General features: G+C 43.3%; 2 protein-coding genes across 3 annotated transcripts; both read right to left on the bottom strand.

Moving 5' to 3' along the window:
• Positions 1 to 1,223: 1,223 nt before the first annotated feature.
• tmem245 (transmembrane protein 245) lies at positions 1,224 to 17,898 on the bottom strand. 2 transcript variants are annotated; one of them, XM_080472488.1, is made up of 17 exons: positions 17,280 to 17,898; positions 14,458 to 14,575; positions 13,854 to 13,949; positions 13,336 to 13,443; positions 12,603 to 12,806; positions 12,355 to 12,524; positions 7,853 to 7,957; positions 7,702 to 7,784; positions 7,512 to 7,602; positions 7,317 to 7,415; positions 6,613 to 6,744; positions 6,135 to 6,257; positions 5,841 to 5,986; positions 5,658 to 5,758; positions 5,386 to 5,560; positions 3,484 to 3,678; positions 1,224 to 3,394 (listed from the first exon to the last, which is right to left on the bottom strand). In XM_080472488.1, exons 1-17 carry the CDS (start codon positions 17,877 to 17,879, stop codon positions 3,349 to 3,351), a joined length of 2,592 nt encoding a protein of 863 aa, XP_080328614.1. In that variant the 5' UTR covers positions 17,880 to 17,898; the 3' UTR covers positions 1,224 to 3,348. The 2 variants fall into 2 exon arrangements, with proteins under 2 accessions (XP_080328614.1, XP_080328615.1); XM_080472489.1 differs by having other exon boundaries at positions 1,224 to 3,383.
• Positions 17,899 to 18,514: 616 nt separating this feature from the next.
• Positions 18,515 to 23,388, bottom strand: frrs1l (ferric-chelate reductase 1-like). Its single transcript, XM_080470687.1, has 5 exons — positions 22,769 to 23,388; positions 21,241 to 21,325; positions 20,874 to 21,012; positions 19,796 to 20,042; positions 18,515 to 19,707 (listed from the first exon to the last, which is right to left on the bottom strand). The coding sequence occupies exons 1-5, from the start codon at positions 22,962 to 22,964 to the stop codon at positions 19,535 to 19,537; spliced, it is 840 nt and encodes a 279-aa protein (XP_080326813.1). The 5' UTR covers positions 22,965 to 23,388; the 3' UTR covers positions 18,515 to 19,534.
• Positions 23,389 to 23,680: the final 292 nt, after the last annotated feature.

The raw sequence follows: 23,680 nt of genomic DNA, 5'->3' as shown, positions 1-23,680 counted from the left end.
AAGCTCACAGAGCACAACAACAGAGAAATATACTTTAGTTACTTTTCAATTTGAATTATTTTGATTTTATTTATTGTAAAACAAAAAAAAAAAATCAAGAATAAAAGTTTAACTTGTATACTTTGCCCCTTTATCTCAAATAATCATTTTCCATTGGAAATGAGTTAGTTAAAAAGTTTTCATCTACTATCAGCCTTTTTTTATTCTTCTTATTGGCTTTATTTAAGTTGTTTTCTAAAAGTCAATTCAATTGAACTTTATTTATATAGCACCAAATACAAGTCATTTCTAGGTGTTTTCTACAGAGAGAAACCCAAACAGAGTAAAGCACTGTGAATGGCCTTTGGTCTGAATGCTGCTCAATAAATATGAAAATACGTCAATAAAGTTGTCGTACCAAAGTACCGAAGAGTTTTAAACTTCATCCTAAAAGTACAGGCAGTGTTTTCCTCCTGAACTGATATTTAAATTACTGTGAATCTCAGACAACTCAGCCACTGACACCGTTTATGAATCGAAATGTTTCCTTTGCTGAAGCAAAATTAATACCGCAGATGTTTGAGGGCTTTAATATCAGCCGGTGAGGAGCACAGCGGTGATGATGTGACGACCAGAGTCCGTCTCCGGCTCCGGCAGCAGCAGCCGCCGCGCCGCAGCTCCCTGGATTTGGGTTTTATTTGGTCCATCTGTCCGCAGCTCTGCTGACATGATGACAATCTGCAAAGCCTTCGGAGAACAGACGACGCCATCTGACTCACAAACCCAAAGGAAGAGCGATTTCTGCTTACCAGAGAAATATTACCCCAAAAAACTAATTTCCTCTTTATTGTTTCCTGAAGACGCCACATGAAAGAACTCAGACTAGTAATACTGTTAGTCTTTTCATGAACATTAATTTAGTCTTTACTGCTGCAGTTCAGTTCAGGGACTTTGTGCTTCATGAAAATCAGTGGACAAATTTTTTATGGCTGTTTTTCCTTCTTAAATGTTGTCAATCATCCCATGTTCCTTAATCTGGCACCAATACAAAGCAAAATAAACAGACTTTCTATCTTTTTATGCTTCAACAGTGAATGATGTTTTCTGTGCCATTTCGCCCAAGTAAACAATATTTTCTCTTAATTTTAACAAAATTTGAGGTTTAAGATATTTCTCTCTTCTGACCCGTGTAAAAAAACCAACCAGCTCCAAATGAATGCATCAAAGGACAAAAATCTCATCAGTTCAGATTATGTTTATTGTGTCAGTGCAAAATCAAGTGTTCAGAAAACAAAACACAGCAACAGTACCGGGGAGAAAGTGGCGTGTTCTCCCCCCAACAGTTCATGTATTTCTCCCCAGAACAGCTCAACACCCTCCCACAGCTAAACACAGCGGCCAAGTACCAGAACAATTCCTCTGCTTCCTTTCTTAAAGCTTCATACTCTCCTCTCCCAAAAGTGCTCTGCCTCTCGCTGAAGTACGCCGTATGAATGTAGAGAACGTTTTAATTACATCTGAAGGGTTGAACAGGTGCTGATAAAAAAAAAAAAACCATGTGGTGAGGAAGACGGACGTCCGCATGGAAAACTGAAAAAGTGCTCAAGAAGGAACATGTGCTTTAATACTGGAACGACTGAATTGGGTGTGTGTGTGTGTGTGTGTGTGTGTGTGTGTGTGTGTGTGTGTGTGTGTGTGTGTGTGTGTGTGTGTGTGTGTGTGTGTGGTCACAGTTTGTTAAAAAAAAATAAAAAAATCTTAAGAATAAATAGAAACGTGTATATAAAAAGAAAAAAATCTAACCATCTACTGTCAAAGTTTACATCAAATTCCCTGAAGCAGGAGTCCGATGAAGTCTGAACCAGTGGTTCTCAAACGAGGGGCCACAGCGCCCCTGGGGGAGCTCTCTGGTACTGCAAGAGGTTGAGCAAACTTTTAAAAAAGTTATGTAAAGCCACTTGTCAAAAAATATTATCGATTAAAAAAAACACAGTGCTTTGTTATTCACATGTTTATCTCAAACAAAAAGTTTGCGTGCTTTATTGAATTAGCAACTGTGGAAAATCTGGCTTAAAAAAGGGAGAGAAATCTGATTTTACTGAGGTTAGAATTTGAAAAAAAGAATTTTACATTTTGATGAACATTAATTAATTGTTATTAAAAAAAAAAAAAAAAAGAAGATATTATGACTTTTCCCTTCCAGATTTTCTATTAAAAGACGTTTGAGAATCACTGGTGTGAATCTTACATATAAAAAAAAAAAAAAAAACATTTAAATATACAGACACACAAAGGAAACCTGTAATAAATGCTGGTCCAGGAGCACAAGAGTTTGTTAAAGCCAAAATGTGGTGTTGCGAAGCTGCGATCACTGAAAGCAACACTGTGTAACGACTTTACCTTTAAATGTCAGAAACGGTGTTGGAAGCCGACTCCTCTTTGATTTCCATCCCGATGGATGTTCGGGGGCTCTGCCACCGGGCCGTCGGACTTATCTGGGAGAGAAACTGTCTCTCTGACGTCTTGAGTTGTTGCACTTTCTCGTGCAGCTCTCAGCACGGTCGTCGACTCACGACTTTAAAAAGACTTCAAATAAAAGGCAGGTCGCCCCGGCTCACACTCGGACCTTTGTATTAATATCAAGTGCTCTTGTACCGGCTGCTTCACAAGTCGCTTATCGGCACGGTTCGCATCACGTTTTATATCAGGAGAAGTTTCGTGGCGCTTGTTAACGAGGGAAGCTGTGCTCTTCTCCGGCGGCACCCTCGTGCGACATTCACACTCGACATGGGCACACGATGCATCCGCTGGTCTGGAGGTGAAGCTCTTTTCTCACGGCTTCAGAGATGCAAAGCGTTGCTCTAAGTCTGAACTAAAAACAAAACAGTCGGTCGAGCCGTCTCTTGGCGGCTCATGAATCAGCCTTCGCTGTGAACTTGAGCCTCCGTCTGGAGGGAGGTAGGGAGGGGGTGCAGGGTTCACACCAGCTTTTGTAGATAAATCATCTTACAATTCACCACAAGCTCCGTCGATAGTTTTTAAAAAAACTAAAATTGAGGCACTGAGTTCAGAGAGAGGAGTCGATTAACATCAAACTCTGCTATGCATCATATTCAGGAAACCCGGTGTGATGTCACCGGTCTTAATTTGGGGGTTTTGAGACGTGTACGTACGTACGTACGTACGTTTGGGTTTTTAAGGTGCCGGATGTCAGGAGCCGGAGCCACAAGTGGCTCTGTTCAGCAGAGCATTGTGGGTAACCGGCTGCTACGCCGCCGTCTTCGACCCCTTTCGGTGCCACGCGGCGCGGGGAGGAGCTTCTAGCAGGGAGCGCTTCCACCGAGGAACCGGCCCGTCGCCCGCTCACCGTCACTCACTGGTCTTCAGGACCGACGGCGTGGATTCTGCAAACGCCCTGCGATCAGAGAGGAGAGGAGAGGCGGGCCGGTGAGACGGTGCACTCAATCAACGCCGCGCGACACACGGGAGCGCCGGGGGCTTCACCTCATGGTGTGGAGGGGCCAGTTGGGCTGCACCGGCGTGGGCAGCGCCGAGCTGGGGCTCGTCAGCATGGCGCTGTAGATGTTGGCCGCCACCACCAGGATGCAGAGGAGGATGGGCCCGATGATGGCGCCCTCCAGACCCAGGTAGTACGCTCCGCCTGCCACCGCCAGGCCGGTCAGGTACGGGTGTCCGCCGCTGAGGGAGGAACGGGCGCGAATACAGGCTTTTCATTTTCTCTCTTCATAGCACAACTTTTTAAAGGGACAGTGTCAACTGCACAGAGAAAACACACACAGTCTGTTAAAAAGAAAAACGATGATGAATCAAAGTCTGATCAGAATGATGATCCGATCGAGATTCTGCTTAATTTATTGTTTGTTTTTTATTTATTATTAGTTTCCCACCTTGTGTTTTTATGTGCATTTATGTCCATCGCTTTGATTCGGCTGTGGTTGTTTGTAAAATGCTTTAAAAATAAAGTTGAGCGAACATGTTTATACGACGATCCTGAGCCGACTGGTCCATTTTTAAGAAGTTATTTCAGTCGGAGGAAAAGGGGGAGGTTTCTTCTCGTCCTTATTCTAGTCAGAGTTCATGTTCGCACGCCGTCTGATCATGTCGCTGGAGTTGAGGTGAAATCCCGTCATCGTGCCACTTTTAAGAAAAATAGCAGTGGCCTCTCAAACGTGTTTTGTCCAGATCAGAAGCGTATTTTTTCTTTTATAAACGTAACAAGCCCGACCAGTGGAGCTAACAAACCCATCTTCAATACAGCCGAGCTCTCGTAAACCACCAACTCTAAAAAGATCTTGGCACCTTTAAACTTCCACATCAATCTGATTATTTCAGTCTGTGTTCATGTAAATGGGAAAATCTGGTCGCTCAACCAGAACGGAAACAACCTGACTGACAAACAATGTAAATTGCACTGATTGTGTAGTGAAATATTGCAGCGCAAACAAAAAAAAAGAAAAAAGATTATTACAAAGCAGAACAGGCCGGTCCAGTTCAGTGGGCGGTGAAACGTTTTTTCTGTAAACTCCTTGTAACCTCACCGAACAAGGCGACGCTCAGCAGATCCTTCGACGGCGCAACAAAAACAAATGAAGCTGCAAATGTGTGATTGCCAAAGTTAACCAGACGCATTCATCACACGGGTTGTTTGTAACATTTCCAATTGCCTTCAGGCTCAGGACCCGGAGTTCAGAAAGACGTCAGCAGACATTGCAAAACTTTTCTTTTTTTTTTTTTTAATATTAAGTTGCATTTTACTCGTAAGAACGGTCTGGCTCTACAAGCACAGGCGACACTGTAGCATGAGAAAGAGATTTGAGGCAAAAGGAAAGCAGAATAAATAGGTTTGGTTTGAGGTGCCAAATTAAAATTCAACAACTATCTCTGTTTAGGTGCTTTTCAACACTTGTTGGCGAGAGGCCAAACCTTTGAGGAAAATGTTTTCTCGATCTCTGCCAAAGGTTTTTAAAGTTAACAAAAACTAAAAAGGACTCGTGAATTTTCAGGCTTTCCACACCGATTTTCCCTTCGTGCCCTGGGGCGTGTTGCCGGGGTTAATACTGCCAGAACGGATTGGATTGGCAAAAACATAAAAAAATGTCCACGTTGGCCTCGGCGGTGAATTATTACCTAAAGGAAACACACTTAACATAAGGTGGTACTGATGTTCACAGGTGACCTGCTATCTTGTGCTTTTTATAAAGCCTCTATGGTTTAAGATCATGTTTATAGATCATGGCAACAGCAGTCATCCGTCAATCAGACCCCGATCACACTGAATCCTGAGAACTTGGGTCAAACCCTGGCCTGCATCCTATTCGAGATTGGCCCAATCAAATGACATCATCTCAGTGCAACCGACATCAACTGATGTCCACTCGCACGTACCCGGATATATCGGAGTAGATGGCCGTGTCCACAAAGTAAGTGGGAAGCAGATGGCAGACGAGCAGCAGCAGGGCCTTGACGCCCTCACCCTGAGCCAGCCACAGGTCGCACACCGCGGGCACCGCCGCCCAGTACGTCCCCAGAAACGGCACCGCACCCAGGATAGCAGCCAGAGCTTCAGGACGGGTTCAAAGAGCGACAGATACGATGAGTGCAGCCGGGCAGGTGGCGGCGTAAAGACGGTGCAGTCCGCCTGCAGCGAGCCGACTCACCCGACGGAATGAAGACGATGTTGATGCCAAAGATGGTGTGAGTGAGCCAAGTGTAGAGGCCGTAGAAGGCAGCCATTTTCAGAGAGGCGTCGAACACTCCCCTTCAAATCAAACACACACACAGAGTCAATAAACTGTTCTCCTTGAGGCGGATTTTTATTTATTTTTTTAAACTGTAACCACCTGATGGCTTCTTCCACAGACTGGCCGATGATGTTGGACGAGGGTCCGGGCTGCGAGAGGGGCGTGAGGCTGATCACCCATTTGACGGGCTTGTAGTATTCACCACTGGAGCTCAGCAGGTAGAAGAGAGTGGTGAGGAAAATCACCTTCAGACACAAGAGAGGAGAAATGTAATGAGAATATTAATGACAAGAAGAAGCCGATGAGTCTTTATGACCATCTGTTGGAATATATTGCGTTTATACGGCGTAAAGCTGGGGCCATAAGCCAAACCAAACATTGGTGATTTCCTACCAGACTCAGTACAAAGTTGAGCAGAGCCGTGCCGCTGTGGAACAAAACGGTGAGCAGCGTGGTGGTGGTGGAGAAGAGGAGGCCGACGTTCCTGCTCATCACCACCCACAGAGACTCCAGGATCTACGAAACAACAAGACTACGGTAAACATGCCAGCCAGCGGAAGGCTGCGCTTCCCTTCGAGGCGCCGCTAAAAATATCCCAGTGATTTAGGACCTGCTGTTCTTTATAAAAACATCTATTTCAGGCCAAACATGGCAGCGCGGCCACGCCGCATCCCCACACCTTTAATCACAGGCTTCAGCTTCACCGATTCCCTGAAATATTGTTTTTTGACACGCGGCACCTCTCGTGGGTTTTTATCCAAACATGGAAGCGTCGGTAGCACAAGGCGGCGATGATGAACTGACGGGCCGACGAAAACAAAAGAAAAACACGTCTGCCTCAGACAGAGAGGTTAAACACACAGATACTCACAGAGAGCAGAGTCTCAATGTTCTCTTGCAAGAAGGAAGCGATGTCCTTCCAGTCCAGGATGTCCCCTAACCAGCTGTTTTGTCTCTGCGGCGACATCTTGTTCCCTCGATGTCGTCCCGTGTGGGTCACATTCTGGAAACATGCGTACACCGATCAGCCATGACACGATAACCTAACATTGTGGAGGTTCTCCTTTGTTCCTCGTATGAAAGAAACAAGGCTGCAATGATTATTTTCTATCACATTTGTGTTTCTGCTGCGGCAGCCTGAACCATAGACTTTTTTCTAATGGACTTATGACACACAGGTTTCTAGAGACTGTAGACTGGGACAGCTGCACAAGTTTACTTTACTTTACTTTTCAGGGACCACGTGTAGAAAACATTAATCTTAAAGAAAAGATGCCCAGGCAGGCAGGCACACACATTATGATCCATATTACAAATATAACCTTCAGTAAACCCACAACTTCACTGGAGTCATCTAGTGATTTATCCTTGATAAATACACTGAAATATTAAACTTTTTCAGCTTCCAACACAAAACCTCTGAGGCAAAATACTCATTAAGGATTCCACCAACCAGGATAAAAATAGATCATTTGTGTTATTTACATCACACGTCAGTGGTCATAATGTTATGGTTGGTGTGTTATTTAGGATGTAAGAGTTTGGGAAGTGGGAAACATCCCCATGTCACCCTACCTTCACAAACCAGGAGTGGTAAAGTCGGTCCCAAAGCTCCAAAACCTGCTTCTCGATGACGGCTGTGTGGTTCACTTTGTCTCCCAACATCTTATGCAGCTGCGCAGAAAGAAAACAGAGGTGTGTTTCATAACTTCTGCTTCAGGATTCTCAATTCCAACATGTGCCGTGGGCGATATCAAGAACCGATCGGACCTTCTGCGTTATCCATTCTCTCCCGTGTTGATAGACATTAGTGGCAGCCGAGTTCAGCGCTTTCTGAACAACACGAGCTTCTGGAAGCCAACTGGAGGACCATGTCAAAACAGAGAGAGAAGTCGTGAAGAGCCTCCGGCAGAATGAAATAAAACCTCGAAATACTAATTATTCAGGTAGAGCGTCATACTTGGCCCACTCTGGATGGTTAGAAACGGTCTCGTTGATGAGGTTACTGGTTATCTCGATGATGTGCGCGCTCTCATGATGCACCTAGAAGAGAAAAGTCCACTTTCGTATCCAGGTTTCGCTCCAGCTAAATGAATTCATATCAATCGTACCATGGCGGTCAGCAACAGAGCCATGAGCAGGGTTCCTGTGACCAGGAGGAAGATGATGAAGATGCTGATGATTTTATCCAGCGATCGCTCCAACCACACGATCATCTGAGTGGAGGAAAAGAGGAAAACGACGGGGGGGAGAGAGAGAGCAGGTACAGGATCAGTAGGGTTTTGGAGGAGTTAAAACACGTACAGTGATCAGACACATAGAGAAACCTGTGTTGTTGGCTTTTCCACTTCTGCATTACAAGACACAGTCTGGGACTTTTGTGATTAGGAACAAAAGTCAAGTCATTTATTTGCTGTGTGTTAGTCCTTCTGGAGGTTAACTCAGGTTTCTCAATGCTCCAAAACTGTATCAACTAGATCTCCAGCTTTAAGCACCGCTGTGTGTGTGTGTGTGTGTGTGTGTGTGTGTGTGTGTGTGTGTGTGTGTGTGTGTGTGTGTGTTTGTGTGTGGGGGGGGTGTGTTTGAGCTTGCAGTGTTAATGTCACAAAACAAAGTTAAAAGTCGTGTTACTGGGAGACGTTCTGTTAGCGGATACCTCTTGGTTACAGGATCGAGCTGTGACGTTTCGGTATTATATGGATAGACATGATATGGCGGTCAGTGCGGGCCTCGCTGCATCGCTGCGAGATAAAGATATGAAGCTCAGAATGATCTACGGATGAGAACGGTGCCCCTCCCCCTCCTCTGAGAACAACACCATGGCCTAAAAAGAAGACGTCACACAGCCAACAGACTTGCACAGCGTGAACTTGGTTAACAAAAGAATGGAAACACCTCACTTTCCAAAAAAAAAAAGGTTTTCATTTTGATTTAAGTAAGCAAGCTCGGGAAGTTTATTTTTATCCAAAGTGTGAATTATCGGCAAGCGTCTGCTTCAGAAGAGCTCAGACATTAAAACAAGACAATCCAAGCAACAGACTTTTTTTTTTGCCTCACCTAATGTGTTCTTTACATAAAAGTAGGATAAAGAATAGAACCATAAAGTATGTGTGAATTAGGAAAAGGAACAAAGTTCTACTTGCATTAGTTTCATTTCTACAGTGTTTCTGATTGATCCGTTTTAGTCGGGTGCAGTGTTGCCTTGCAGAACACAATACTTTAGATAGTACTTTAGATAGTACTTACAAAGATAAACACTTTTTTCCCCCCCAATAAAAGTAACCACTCCTGCTATTTTTTCCAAACAGGGAAGTTTTCCAAGAATTATATTAGAAAAATAAAAAGTATTCATACTTCTACTCACCAAAACTAAGGAAAATATTCAGATTGGTCATTATCTATATATTATTATGCTCTTTTTGCTGATCCACTGAAATCATACAAGCCCGTATCTCATTTATCACAGATTACAAAAAAAAAAAAAAAACTAACATAAGACTCATTAATCGGCATCAGCTTCATGGCATCTATAAATTATGAGTTAATATAAATAAATAGTCAGTCAGATCAGAAGAAAACTCTTTAAAATGCTGCTGCGTGTAGGAACATTACATTGGGGTTTAATTACACCAACATAAACCTCATCAGGTGAATGAAGCGTGTCCCTGCAGTGCAGCTCGGCCTCTGGGCCGCCTGACACAAGCTGGACGCGTAAATCATTAAGACCAACAGAACCTGCAGCTTTGTTTGGTTTTTCCATCGCATGAAAAGACAATCCCGAGTGGGAATTTTACAGACAAGGAGCTTGCTTTGTGTTTGTCAATCATTTCAGCACAGAGATACGAAGATGTGACGCTTCTTCATTAACTAAACGTTTGGCTCTTCTGAAGTTAAAAAGTGTCGCCGGTGTTTGCCGAGCTTGGTGCTTCATACTGTGTTTCCATGGTTTTGTCCACACACGGCCTTCCATCCACCCGTTAAACCTCTTCCTTCTTATGAAACAATGAAAACGCTTTATTTATTCGGCAACGTGTTTTTCCTCTCTCCCCTGCTCTGTTCACATCAGCCATCTCTCCATGCGGCTCAAACACTCTGGAAGCAAAGCTGCAGGTCAGACTGAAGCAGAGAAGGTACAGACGGGGTGAGGGGGGGTCGCCGCGGAGCCCGTCCCCCCCCCACCGTCCCCCGACTGTAGCTTCAGCTCTAATAAAAGCAGGGAGCGGGGGGAAGAAGCAGAGACGTGACGACAAGACAGGATGACAGTGGATGGGTAAAAAGAAAATGCCAGTCCAAGCTACTATAAGGTGTGCTCACTCCTTCACACAGGCAGATATATACAGTATATATATATATATACGTATATATACACACACTGCTTATCCTCTTTTTCTCTTATTTACACAAACACACTTTCCGTCAGTCTCTCGCTCTCTCAGCACACTGCTCCTCCGAGTCATTACCTGCTTGTTAAGCCAATGCCAGAGCTTGGGGAAGAGACAAAGAGACATTGGGAAGATTATTATTGTAAAGACCTGGGCAGCAGTCATCACATGTACCCGTGCGACAGAAACACAACCTGTGTGTGTGTGTGTGTGTGTGTGTGTGTGTGTGTGTGTGTGTGTGTGTGTGTGTGTGTGTGTGTGTGTGTGTGTGTGTGTGTGTGTGTGTGTGTTTACAGGCAGTGAGGGATCACAGTGGGCAGGCAGGGGTTCACTACAGGCTGTACAGGGAGTGAGGACTGAAGGATGCAAATCAGTGTGTGTGCTCACAAAGACACAACGGTGTGTTTTACAAAACTTAGTACTTAGATTTGGGTGCTTGCAAGTACTGATATGAGTGCTTAGTAATAATATTGTTCTTATAGTGACTTTAAAAACATTTCATTTGCGTTCCTCTCTGTTCAGGTAATAACTGACGCATTAATGTCGCTACTACAATTTTAAAAAAAAAGTGCTTCAGTGCCTCTGACTTCAGTCTTTGTTGCCTCCAGGCAGAATAAAACCTTTATATAAAAAATTAAGTGAAAGTTTTCAAAATGACATTTACTTAGTTGTTGTGAGTTCTTCCTGCCTGGCTCCGTCTCCTCCGTCAGCCAGAAATTGACTTGTTGTGTATTTTACCACGGAGCAAAGCACCGAGCTGCTTCTCGTGGAAACACTGTGCAGAACGGATCAGACGGAGCGCAGCCACCCAGTAAATTAGGGGTTAACCACAGATTTGCCTCAACCTGTGTTTAGCGTCACTAAGAAGGGAAAAATAAAAATAATCTCTTCACTGTTAAAGACACGATGGAATTTCTCCTCCTCCATTGATTACCTGCCCTGCTGAATGTGAGCCGATGTCAACCTGCAGTAAAAATGTTATTGAGCGTGACGGTTCCAGAGCTTCTTTATGATTCAGAGCACTCAGGCAGTTTGTGCTGAACAGGATGTTAACGCAGTCACTTCATTTTTTTTCTTCTGTAAATCCTGAAAAAGTCGTCTATGTAATCGCCTGACCGCCGCTAATATTCTACCAAGCACCATTTCAACAACAGTAAATAAATAAACACGTGATGCAATGAAAAGCAGTTGTAACACAACTAATACAAACAGGTCTTAAGCACAACATATAACAGAAATATCGTGAATCAGTTGAGATGTCGTCTTAGAAACGTTTTTCCTTTGCTGGAGTGACATCTACTGATATCAGAGTGAGCGTTTGCACTTGAAAATGAGTCATTTCCAGTAAACTGATGAAAATGAGAGTTGGACCTGGGCAGAAAATACAGCGACTCATCGCTGCCACCCAGTGTAAAAACAATTCACTCAATCTCTCCCTGCACAGGAGGACTTTCATTTGCCACGCAAATATTCCTGACACTGTTACAACCAGTCCAATATTCATCTTATGCGTTTCCTCATGTAGTTTCACACTGAACTGCTGCATGAATCATTACGCTTTTAGCTCTGATTCGGGGAAAACCTTCTATGTTTATCAGCTAATTGCTCATTTTTATCAGCCTGCAATACACTGCTGGACTTTTTATTGCAGTTGTTTACTGAAAACTTCTTCTGGCAGTAGCAGTAAACAACACTGACGAGTGTTGAAAATGGGCCAGAACAATTAGGTTGAAAATGGAAGCTTAAACTAAATGCTCCTTAAAGTAGAGTATGGCGATAATTTGTCACGGCTCTGGCACTTCATTCCATTACACGGGCTAATTTAATCAATTATTAATATAAACCAATTACCTAGTGGAGTCTATAAATATCCTGGACTACATTCAGGACCAATAGGAGTGGGCCAGGATGACCGATATAAAACCTAAAAGCTTCAGGCTTCAAACCAAGTGATCCATTATTGCGTGTTGAAATGACGATACAAATCACAGGCGATGTTCATGTTGAGCACTTTGTAAGTTACTCTCTTCAGTGAGTTACTATAACGTTCACTTTTTTTATATACCTACGGAGGACCTTTATTAAGGACACGAGGTGAATTTAAAAAGTGAAGATGAAGCAGTGCTCCACAGGGTTTGTGTCTGGTTGAAGATGTGTGAGATGAAGAAGAGAGAAACATAAGGACCCGTGTCGCTCCAGCAGCCATCGGCAGAGACGGTCAGAGGCGTTACCTTTGTGTCGATACGCAGCAGGAACTGAGTCAGGCCTTTGATGGGTCCGGGCAGCAGGGCCTCCTCGCGCTCGCGTCCAAACTTCTCCATCACCGTCCACCACGAGGCCAGCGTGCGCTCTGCGAAGCCCTTCAGGCCAAAGTGGACCACCAGCTTCTTCAGCACCCACACTGCATCACCAAAGGCAAAGTGCACATGAGAACAGCACATCTGAAGTGCTGTGTACCGGTGTTGTGTGTGTGTGTTACCAGCTACAGGGATGGGGAGCAGCTGTAGGATCCAGAGGTTGAGCCAGACCTGAACCAGCACTATGGCCCAGGCCAGCAGGATGAAGTAGATGTTGCTGGTACTCTGGGAGCTCCTCTCTCTCTGGAAGAGACCGGCCGGTAATGACCGAGACCCCCGGGGGAACCCGGGCGTGGCGGGGATGGGCCCGAGAGACTGCACACCGTCTGTAAAGGAGACCAAAGGAGGACAGACAGAGGAACGTTACAAGGGGAACAAACAAAACGATGTGGTCCGTGCTGTTAACATTAAACTTCTGCGGTTGAAGAAAAGAAGAAATGAGAAAGAGGAAAATCGAATGTTGAAGCTGTAGAGGAAGAACATTTTGGTGCTTTTCTCTGACAAGAGAGATACAAAGCGCTTTGCACAACTGAATTAAGTAAAACATTATGAAACAGGATAAATGCACATGAAAAAAAAAAAAAAAGTACATTACAGAACGCGCAGATACAAGTAAAAAAAAAAAAAAAAAGCCTGTCTGAGTCAGTGTTCAGCTGCTATTTAAATGAATCCACAGACTGAGAAGCAGAGAGGGAAACAGCCACAAAGGCTTTTAAACACCACCAGTAAGACTCAACTGTCACTGCATAGAAAAATAACTCGGGGAATTTCTTACACAGTAATTAGTGGGATAATATTTCATATTTCATGAGATGTTTTCTACCACACTATTGTTAAGACATTAGATGAACTCACCGGTGGCGGTGTTCTCGCCGTGCTCGCTTTTGGGCTGAAGGTTGCTGCAGGAGATCGCCATGTAAAAAGTGTTTGCAGCGAACGACAGAACCTGGCCGGACAGTTCTCCTGGGGGGGGGGGGGGGGAGACGAGAGGCAGGTAACAGGTGTGCAAAGATACTTCAAGACTGTTGAGTCAAAGTCTTCCTGATGATTTCAGTGCAGCTGGATGTCAGCGCGAGCATCAATAAGACGAATTGCATTAAGGGCTATTTTAGGAGGAATACTTCTTCCCCTGTTACAGGGATCATCACAAGACACTTCCCAGCAGCGGTTCATATGATCCTTTTGACTTTTAAAGAAGAATTATTTGATTTACTGTAGAGTTAAATAAGAAGACTGACATCACTGGCATGTCTGAAGAAGCTCACGGTTCTTGCGACTCTTCAGTGTTAAAAAGAACCCAATTTCTATATCTGCTCAATGCAGTCAAGGTCTGGCCCAGTGTACAATATCAATGTTTATGTTTAAATGTTCACCTCTGCCAGGAGCAGGGGGTTTCTCCTGGGAGCCCACGATGAGGAGCGTGACCACAACCACAAATATGGGAACTCTCCACGACCCAGTCAGCGACACTGAAAACACAAAACAGGGACGAGAGGCAGTGAGACGTTCTAATCCTGCAATGATCTGCATCCCTCATCATACGATTTGTTTTACTGAACCAGTTCAATCAGAGATCTACCTGGATATGTTCTCACATCGACCGTGAGTTATTCTCTATAAACAGTCTCCTGAAGAGATCTGCTCCTTCACAGCTCTGTCATCTTTAACATTTAACGCCTGAAGGCTGACACCTTTTCCCAGCGTGCCTCGACTGAGCTAAAAATACTGCCAACTTCCTCATCTTACTGAGTAACATGTGAGGCAAGAACTTTTTAACGTGTGGAGACACCTCACCACAAACCCCCTTTAATCCCCCGTCTTGCATAAAAACAGATTATTTAACGGAGGCTCGTATTGAGAACTCTGGAGACCAGGATTAGATAATACGGCCTCGGGGGGTGGGAGAGACGTGGTTTGACAAGAGAGAATTTAGGGGCCCCACATGACTGTGCAGGTCCTCCTGAGATCTTCGCTCACCGATGTAGAAAAGCAAGACGGCCCACACAGGAAGAGCCAGGGTCCGCAGGTAGCGCTCGGTGTGAGGACTCCACTTACAGCAGACAGCCAGCAGGTAGCCGAACACCACCGTGCAAACCTGAGAGAGAAAGGGGGAGAGAGAGAGAGAGAGAGAGAGAGAGAGAGAGAGAGAGAGAGAGAGAGAGAGAGAGAGAGAGAGAGAGAGAGAGAGAGAGAGAGAGAGGGAGAGTTTCCTTATACATTTTCTCCTGTTTTCACCGTATAGTTTTTTTTATAAACACTTTAAATTGTACCAATCCGCATGAAAGTAGAAGAATCAGAATCATTCAACGAGTCGATGATGATTGGAATAATAAACTAATTTGATAACACAATAGTTTTCAAATATAGCAGAAACACTATATTTTACAACAATAAAAAATTATTATTTTATTATAACTTTGATCAAATATTGTTAACTTTAGGTTTCGACAAAATGTGAGCTCCTGAAAAGCTTCATACACACCTCTGTGGGAGCTGCAATATCAAATGTGCTCATTTAATTTTTGATTACTTGATATTTCTATTCCATTATGGTTGTACTGATAAGTGTAAGTGTGGTCGTTGCTTTTATGAGCTGCCGGTCAGTAGAATTTCCCTTTAGGATTAGATGAAGTAGTTTTCCAATGTTCCATTGATAAAACTATCAACCTATTACATTTATTTTATGTTTCTGAGCTCCTTTAAAGAAATAAGGATTAAACCTCTGGGTGTGAAAAGACTGTAAGGGCGACTTTTCCTTTGCCTTACCCTTGATGACCCTTTGTGGGAAAGGTTGTTTCTACCGCAGCCCAGAACAGGGAAAGCAATCGCTCAGCCTCTCGGTTTTATCTCTGTGGGCGCCAGAGGTTCTGTTATGTGAAACATTTGGCCACAGTGGTTTGCGTCCTAAAAACATTGTTTCTATCGATAGTTAAACTGTTTCAGTCAGGTGTGATACTCCTGGGACGATACGAGTGAGGATGGATTACACTGCAGCCGGGGACGGACATTTATTCATCTATTTTGATTTTCCGCAGCTGGTTTGCTTTGTTTGACGTTGGATCATTGATTTGAGAAAGTAGCTGAAAGATGTTACAGTTTTGTTGGCAGAAAAAAAAAGTGAGTTTTTAAAAAAAAAAAATTATATATAAATATTGTGAGATATCTATGCGTACCTCGACATATATAAATTGCCTTTTGACAGCATCACCATTTCATATTGAATTGTGACGCCTGTAGTAGGTTAAATAGTCTGGCCTTGAGGATGTGCTGCCCTGGTATGAAATTCATTCTCAATTTCAAACCTTATGACATTACATGTTTGCAAATAAATAAATAAATAAATAAATATTACCAATACCGACTCCAAACATGCTGCATAGCACTAAAACAACAGACACCTATGAAGACACTATAACTAGATATAAAATGCTTTTCCTTTGTTGTACTAAAACTGATTCACTTTGCTTAAAAACCCTTGAAAATGAACATTTACTTTTGCTTTATATGACAAAACTGCAGGTAATACTTCAGCTATAAAATAACTACAATTAAGAACTGCGAACAAAAATAAATAAATAATAATAATTTATGTGTGGATAGTGGTGTAGTGGTTTGCTTGCTGCACAGTGAGAACATTCGCGGTTCGACTCTGGGTTGAGCAGGTTCTCCCTGGGTTTCTCCTGGTACTACGGTTTCCTCTCACGGTATTTAAAGTTATGACGTTTTGTGGAAGCGGACTCACAGCAGCTGCTGGTCACAAAGCGCTCAGCTGATCCGCCTCCACACAAAGACTTCACGCCGTGTAACTCAATATAGAGTCGGAGTCCTCCCTCCTATTTCTGATTGTGGGCGCTGTGTCAGTCCACCTCTGCAGTTAAAGAAAGCTCATGCTGTCTGAGGAGGAACATTTAATGCAATTTGGATGCAGTCAAAAGGCGGCAGAGAGGAGCGGGGAGTTCAGAACCCTGCAGCTGTCTTGGAATAATGAGCTACTGATGGATGGGGCACCGGACCGGCAGAGAATTAGATCTACTGATGCACAAGTTAGGACACATTTTCACAGAAATGAACTTCTTGCCTCAAGGATAACCAAACTGAAAAACTAAAAACATCCGCGATAATACAATATTGTCTATTGTCTCTAAATGTTCTAGACTGTTGAAGAATGTTTATATTTGTTTAGATCATGGATCTCTTTATGTTCTTCACATATTATTGGCGGCATCTTTTGAGATCCATCTGCCAGAAAAGAAAACTGTTCTCATGCTTATTAGAGAATACATATGTTTGACAAGTCTTTATAAATTGTCTCACAACAGTTACAATCATGCTTTTAAACAAAACAGTATTTTTGCTTGTAATTTTACAATAGATTCAGTTATTAAAGTTTTGGGTTTTTTTTTAAAGATAGGAAATAATTTTACACTTCATGATAGTTATTTTTAACATTTCTTACCTAAATGGAATGAAAGAAGTGATTCAGGGAAAAGAAATCCCCAAAACCAACAGAGTTTTCTCTGTCGCCCTCCAGGACAAACCTTAAGTAGAGTATGGTGATAACCTCACGCCCAGAAACTACTGGTCTTCGTTTTGTAACATTAATAAAAGTGAAGAAGTTTCCACTTCGTATTTAGTTGTTTCTTCTGTATATTACACTTGTGAAGATAACTTTTATAAACTGAGTGCACGAGACAGCAAACGTGTCTGCGAGTGTTTTTAATGTTTTAATATTGAGAGACTCCCCAACAGACTGACACCGACAGTGGGCTGTCACGTGACAGCTCCGTCCATCCACTCACCCACACTACGTGGAAACAGTCCAGCGCGGCCCCGATGACCCCGCAGATGTGTCCGATGATCACCTGCATCCCGATGACGCTCCAGAACAGGTAGAGGAAGTAAACCAGCGGCGCCCCGGCTCCGATCACCAGCAGCACCGTGAGCCGCTCCAGCACCAGCCGGCCCATCGCCTCCACCACGTAGTTGACGCACCGCACCGGGACGAGCAGCGTCCCCACCACGATGGGCGTCCCGGTGTCCTGCAGGCCGTTGAGCCAGGAGCGGCCCAGGCGGGCCAGCGAGTGCTTGAAGGGGTGGAGGAAGGTGCCGCAGAGCACGGCCCAGAGCAGCGGGCGGAGGAAGGCCTCCAGGATGAAGTAGACCAGCACGGCCGCCCCGCAGCAGATCGCCACGAAGATCATCGCCCCGGTGTTGTAGAAGGCCTGCTTGATGTTCTTGTCGAACTTCAGGGACGACGGATGCGTCAGCAGCTGGCTCACCATCTCGACGGCCGGCTGCACGCTGTCCGTGAAGGAGACGGAGTGAGGCCGCTCGGTGCGAGGGCTGCCCCGGGGGGAGAGGGCGGCGGGCTCCGGCGCCGAGTCCTCCTCGTCTGCCATGTTCCCCGTTTCACCTCCGGTAGTCAACGGACGGAGCCACCGCGTGAGGGAGGAAAACATGTGACGTCACCAGCGAGAGGCCCAAAGGCACCATGGGAAATGTAGTACAAATGAATGCAAACGCTAATAATAATAATAATAATAATAATAATAATAATAATAATAATAATAATAATAATAATGTCAAGTAAAGAAACTCTTTTAACAATTTACAATAAATGACACTAAAAGGACAAAGCTGCTTGTACAATAAGTACAAAACAGTAACAGCAGGATTTAACAATAACACAGAACATCTAAACGTAGGTGCAGGATGTGTTTTAAACGTATTTTTGCTTTCGAGAAAAATAAAAGATTATCATTGTAGGATAATGTATAACTAACATTCATCCCTCTTATATTGCCTTATAGGCTAGAGCCTATCGCTCAGTATGAGCGAGGGCAGGATACACCCTGGACAGGTCACCAGTCCATCACAGGGAAAACACGGTGCGGCAGACACACACACACGCACTCACGTTCACAAGTAGTGGCAATTTGGGGTCTGTTAGTTAGAATTAAGATCATATGTCTGCTTTCACTGAAGTCCTATCCTGGAATCAATAAATGAATCCACAGCAGTATTTGTATTTGTTGCATGATTTCTTTAAAGACCTGTGAATAATGACCACAGCCAATGCAGATTGTTTCAGTGAGGAATATTTTTAACATATCCAGCCAGTTTTAATACAGAGCAGAAGGCTACATTGACAGTGTGGTGGACAAATAGTCCATGTCCTTGCAGAAATATTTTTAAGTGCACAGTTTGCGCCTGCTCAGTCTGTTATTGCCGGAGAAAACAATGCTAACATCTTATCAGTCTCAGTTCGTCTGTCGAACCCAGTCACAGTGCCGCAGTACTGATAAACAAAACAATAACTGATTGTAGAAGAAGGGAATAATAAAGCAAACATGAATGAGTGAAATGTGATAATCATAAACACTTAAAAAAAAAAAAAAAGTTAATAAAAATATTTTACATGACAAATGATTCCTTAAAATCCTGGAAGCAAAATATTTTACCACAAATGCCTGAAAATGAACAGTCTTTGTTGTTGTGTTTGCAGAAACTGATATCCACATAAACACAGCAGGGTACCGGAACAGAGAGAGTGCGTTTGTGAGCGGCTTTATTTTATTTCATCCTCAGAAAACCTTTGTGTTTTAGCCAAACTCCACATGAGTCACCAGTGAACAGAAGGTTTCTGAAATCGGTCCCAGAGTGCATGCAGTATTTTCTAAGAATTGTGAGATTTTGTTGTTAGTATTGGTTTTCTTCATACTTTCTCATGAACTAAAAAACTAATCTAAGAGGTCAAAGTAACTTTCTTTTTTAAACTAGTACTACATTTTTAATCAGGCCTCTTGTTTTGTACTTAGACCTTTAAGTGACACCTCTAATAGTATAACTTAAATAATCTGTCACGGTTCTTTGTATGAGTTCAGATTAATGAATATAATATATATCGTGTTGTTTATATATTTAATACAGTCTGTCTTTGTGCAAATCGCACACTTAAATGTGGCATTCGATTTTATAAAATGACAACTTCTCTTTATTGCTGTGTTCTTATTTTTCCTTTTTTCCCCTCCATTTCATGCTCTTCTGTGCTTCATTATGGCGTTCCCATCAGCAGGTAGAAGGTGAGAGCTACTATGAGCAGTAAGCAGAGTGGGGAATTGAAGGTCTGATAGGCCGTGGAGGGCATGAAGATGTCCTCGTACTTATAGATACTGATCATGCGGTCGCTGACGGGAGGGCTGTCGATGTCGTGCCTGGTGATCGAACCTGTTGGGAGCAGTAAGACGATATCAGATGTCACAAAGGACAAAAAAAACATCGACAGACCGCTTGATGTTGGGTCCTGATTGCTCACCTTGAATGGCAGGCCCCCATGCAAACAGGTAATACCATGACAGGTGCAAGTCCACAAGGGTCTCCTCTCTGGGGACGTACAATGGCCGTTTGAAACGGCAGGTCACACGGTTGTTCTCAAATATACCCTCTTCATCTCTCGCTGGATTCCTCTTGATCTCCTTGGCCCACTGGCCCACGTTGTAAAAATGATGAATCCGCACGCGTCCATTATCGTCATGCACACAGCCCATGACATCGTCTCCTCCCTGAGGCAACGGAATGGGAATATTTATGAAACGACATATTTACATCAACACAGGTGAATCTCAAAATATTAGAATATTGAAAAGTCAAAATATTTTCAGCTGATTTGACACTCATAACTGATATAATTTTAAGCGTTTAATAAAAATATAATTGTTATAATCATCGCCTCTCGTTAGAAAAATATGTCCTAGATTTTTAATCTTATGACATAGTCACTAAAAGTATAGAGTTCCTGATTTTCAAATCGTGTTGGATGAAATTATACATAACTAAACAAAACGCCTCGGGTTAATTTAGAGACATTGATAAGGCTCAAATGAATATTTCTGGACTTTTACCCAGAAAAACAGGCCAAACAAACTCCACACAGAAATGCTTGATTTTAAATGTTTTTTAAGATGTTTAATACAAGTTCTTCTTTTATATCTGAACTCACATCAAGAGGGTCCCAGGCCCCGTGTTTCAAACCACTCAAATATAAACCATGTAAATATTTGAATCTTTCTTAAAAATCTTGACTTAAAAATCTAAAGTATTCAAATCGATATCTCAGCCCATGTTCCATATTTAAAATGAGATGTAATGCAATCCTAAGTATTTTTGGCTATAAACTCAAACATCAGTTGAGCCTTTGCACTAAATAGCACTAATTAGTTGAAACTTAAATGTGTTTTCAATTTCTCATATTTTAGATGAGGAACAGTCCCCCCCCCCCCTACCAAGTCGTATAGTACAAGTGAAATTTTTGGGAAATAGAAATCCGCAAATGTATTGCGTCCTGCAAACTGGCCATAAAACTACAGACATGGACAGATTAGGCAGCTGCTCACCATCTTCTTGTCGGAGGAGAAACCCACGGCCACCCAGCCGTCCGTGTCTGCACTCATCTCATACTCCACATCTGTGCCGATGCGACGATAACTCAGGAAGTAGTCACACGTCTCTGCATCACACCCCGGTTTCCCGTACCTGGACATGAGCAGAATAAATGAATGGACCATGGTTAGTTTGCCTGAGAGGTTTTGTAATTTCCTCCTGGTTTTTAGGAAAACAAAGATGAGAGTGTGAAGAGTTTCTATGTTTAGCTCTGGCTCTCTGAAGTCTGTCCACTGCATGTAGGATGAAAGAGCCCCAGGGACTGCAGCTGCACCGAAGCTCAGCCCTCAGAGATACAGCGCACACATTTTGTTCTCTAACCTTATGCAGCCTTTGGTCACGCCGCAGTCGATGACTTTGATCTTGGCAAAAGGGTCGACCGGCGGGGCAGTGGGGAATGGATAACCTGCAAAGAAAAGCAAAATCAGTGATTCTTTTGGCTCCACACTGAACATCCGAGGCTTGTTTTCTGTCCAAAAGGACAACTACAGAGAGGCCATCTGCACCGGGTGTCTGTGTGAGACCCGACCGTGTTTACAGGCACATAGAGAATGGGTTTCTTCATGTCGGGGCCGACAAGCAAATGCCCATTAAGACATGTTTTCAGGTAAGTTAGTTAGTATACTGTAATTCTTCAGAGAATTATTCTGATATCTCCTAAAATTGTGGAAACTCATTTATGCGTATACATTTTTTTTATGAAAATTCCTATACTTATATACGTGTAAAATAGTAGCTGAAATAGTCCTGCTGCTAATTGTGTCCACGACTGTATGTTCTGGATCCTTCTACTCTGACTGAACGCTCTTTACGATAACAAAGGATAAATTATCCAACAACAACAAGAAGAAAAAACTAAATATTCTAGAAATAAGTTGGAAGATTATATTTCTATTCATGGTGAAACTAAACTAAAAATGTATATATTTGATTTGGAGGATTTAACAGCATCTCAGTACTTGATACAAGAACAACATTTTTCAATTCAAATAGCTTTTAGAAGATGAACAAATCAAATAAATGAATTTATAAAAATATGTTTATACAACATCATGTTTATACATTACTTTTTTCAACTTCTAAAGTTGACATTTGTCTGGTATTGGTAAGACTAGTAAAATCATTAACATTAGCTTGGGTATTTGTGGTTGTGGCTACATGTTTAGTCTTGAAGCGATACCAACAATTTGAACTGTTTTAGGTATATGCAAAGTGTGTGTTGCCGAAGTGATCACATCAACACTCCCTTCTCTATCTATCTGGGCCAAAGCAATATGTCTTATTTGTTTCATGCATCACACCCATTAGCCTGTTACAGTTCTGGAATGGACAAACAATTGGCTTACAAACTTCCACTTTGGTAAATTAAACAAATGGTCACTATGAGATGTAACCATACAAACAACAAGCCCAGCAAAAACAAACAAAGCAAACTGAATATGCTTGCTACTGTAGGATTGGTGTGCCTGGAACTGAAAAGAACCTTAATAGATGCCATTGAAAACCTTACATGTTAGTGGGTAAACCTAAAGGACAATTTAATGCATCAGTTTAGCTCTGTACACTATTTCAATAGTCAATTAATACATCAAAGTTAACACCCTAACCCTATTTTTTAATCACTTCTGTGTGACCACCCCAGTTGAACTCTTCTTCATGTGCCCACTGAGGATATGGTGTGTATCCGGCCCTGGTGGGCAGCATCACCCGGGGAGCTGTCCGGGGTGCTGAAAAGCCCCTTTCATGGGAGACAGGTTACAAAACAACACACCATTGCCCTTTTTCCCCCTCCACACTTTCCTCTTTACTGGGCCTGTACCCCAGATGGCTATTCACATGCATCTCTTACCGTCGTCGGACAGATATCTGGACTCCAGAAACTCCGAGGCGAAGGTGCTGTAGGAGTCCTTGTGGGGCTCCTGGTGCCCCGGCTCTCCGTGCTCCCCGTGGCCGGTCCGGAGTGCTCCCTCGTCGGTGGGGCTTGGCTCGACCCCCCGCCATCCGCTATGGAGGAGCAGCATCAGCAGCTGCAGCAGGAAAACCATGGCCCGACAGTGACGCACGCAGCGAGACAACAAAGCACTAAACCGAGCTGAAGTCACACTGGATCTCCATTACTGAGTGATAGACATCCATGGCAGCGTCACCATCATCATCATCATCATCACCATCCTGTGTGCATGTTGTTGTTTTTCCGCAGAGATGTGGTGAGAGGAAGCACCGCGCTGCCGGTTCAGAGGCTAATTCTTCTCCAGATTACCCAGATTTGTAATCTTACCACCTAATTGACGCGCGCGACCATAATCCTCTTCGGAAAAATGCTTCTCTCGATGGCAGCGGAGGCACATTAATCTTCACACATCTTCAATGGAGAACAGGCCGGATGAACGGATGAATGGATGCTCGCGGCCTCTCTCCTCTCCTCTCCGTCCTCACTGCAGCGGCCAATCAGCAGGCGCCACGTGCTCCGTTCAGGATCAATTAACTGCGGATCAAAAGTCTCCGGAACACCTCAAAATAACGTAGGCTTGTGCATGTGCTGTAAAACGGTGGATAAAGTTAGACAAGCCGGTGATTTACATACGTATTCGATATGTGACAAGAAAAACTAGGGAGAGCTGAACCATAGCTTCTTTCTTTCTTCTTGTTTAAATTTAAAGAAAATGTTTATTGAGGTAAATATTTTTTGTACAGGGCCAAACCAAAGCAATACAATACAATACAGAACCTTTGGTTTTCCTAATATTTATTTTTTGAACCT

This window comes from Lipophrys pholis (genome assembly GCF_963383615.2).
Source record: "Lipophrys pholis genome assembly, chromosome: 9".
NCBI classification, from domain to species: Eukaryota; Metazoa; Chordata; class Actinopteri; order Blenniiformes; family Blenniidae; genus Lipophrys; species Lipophrys pholis.
This window is presented reverse-complemented; position numbering and strand designations above follow the sequence as displayed.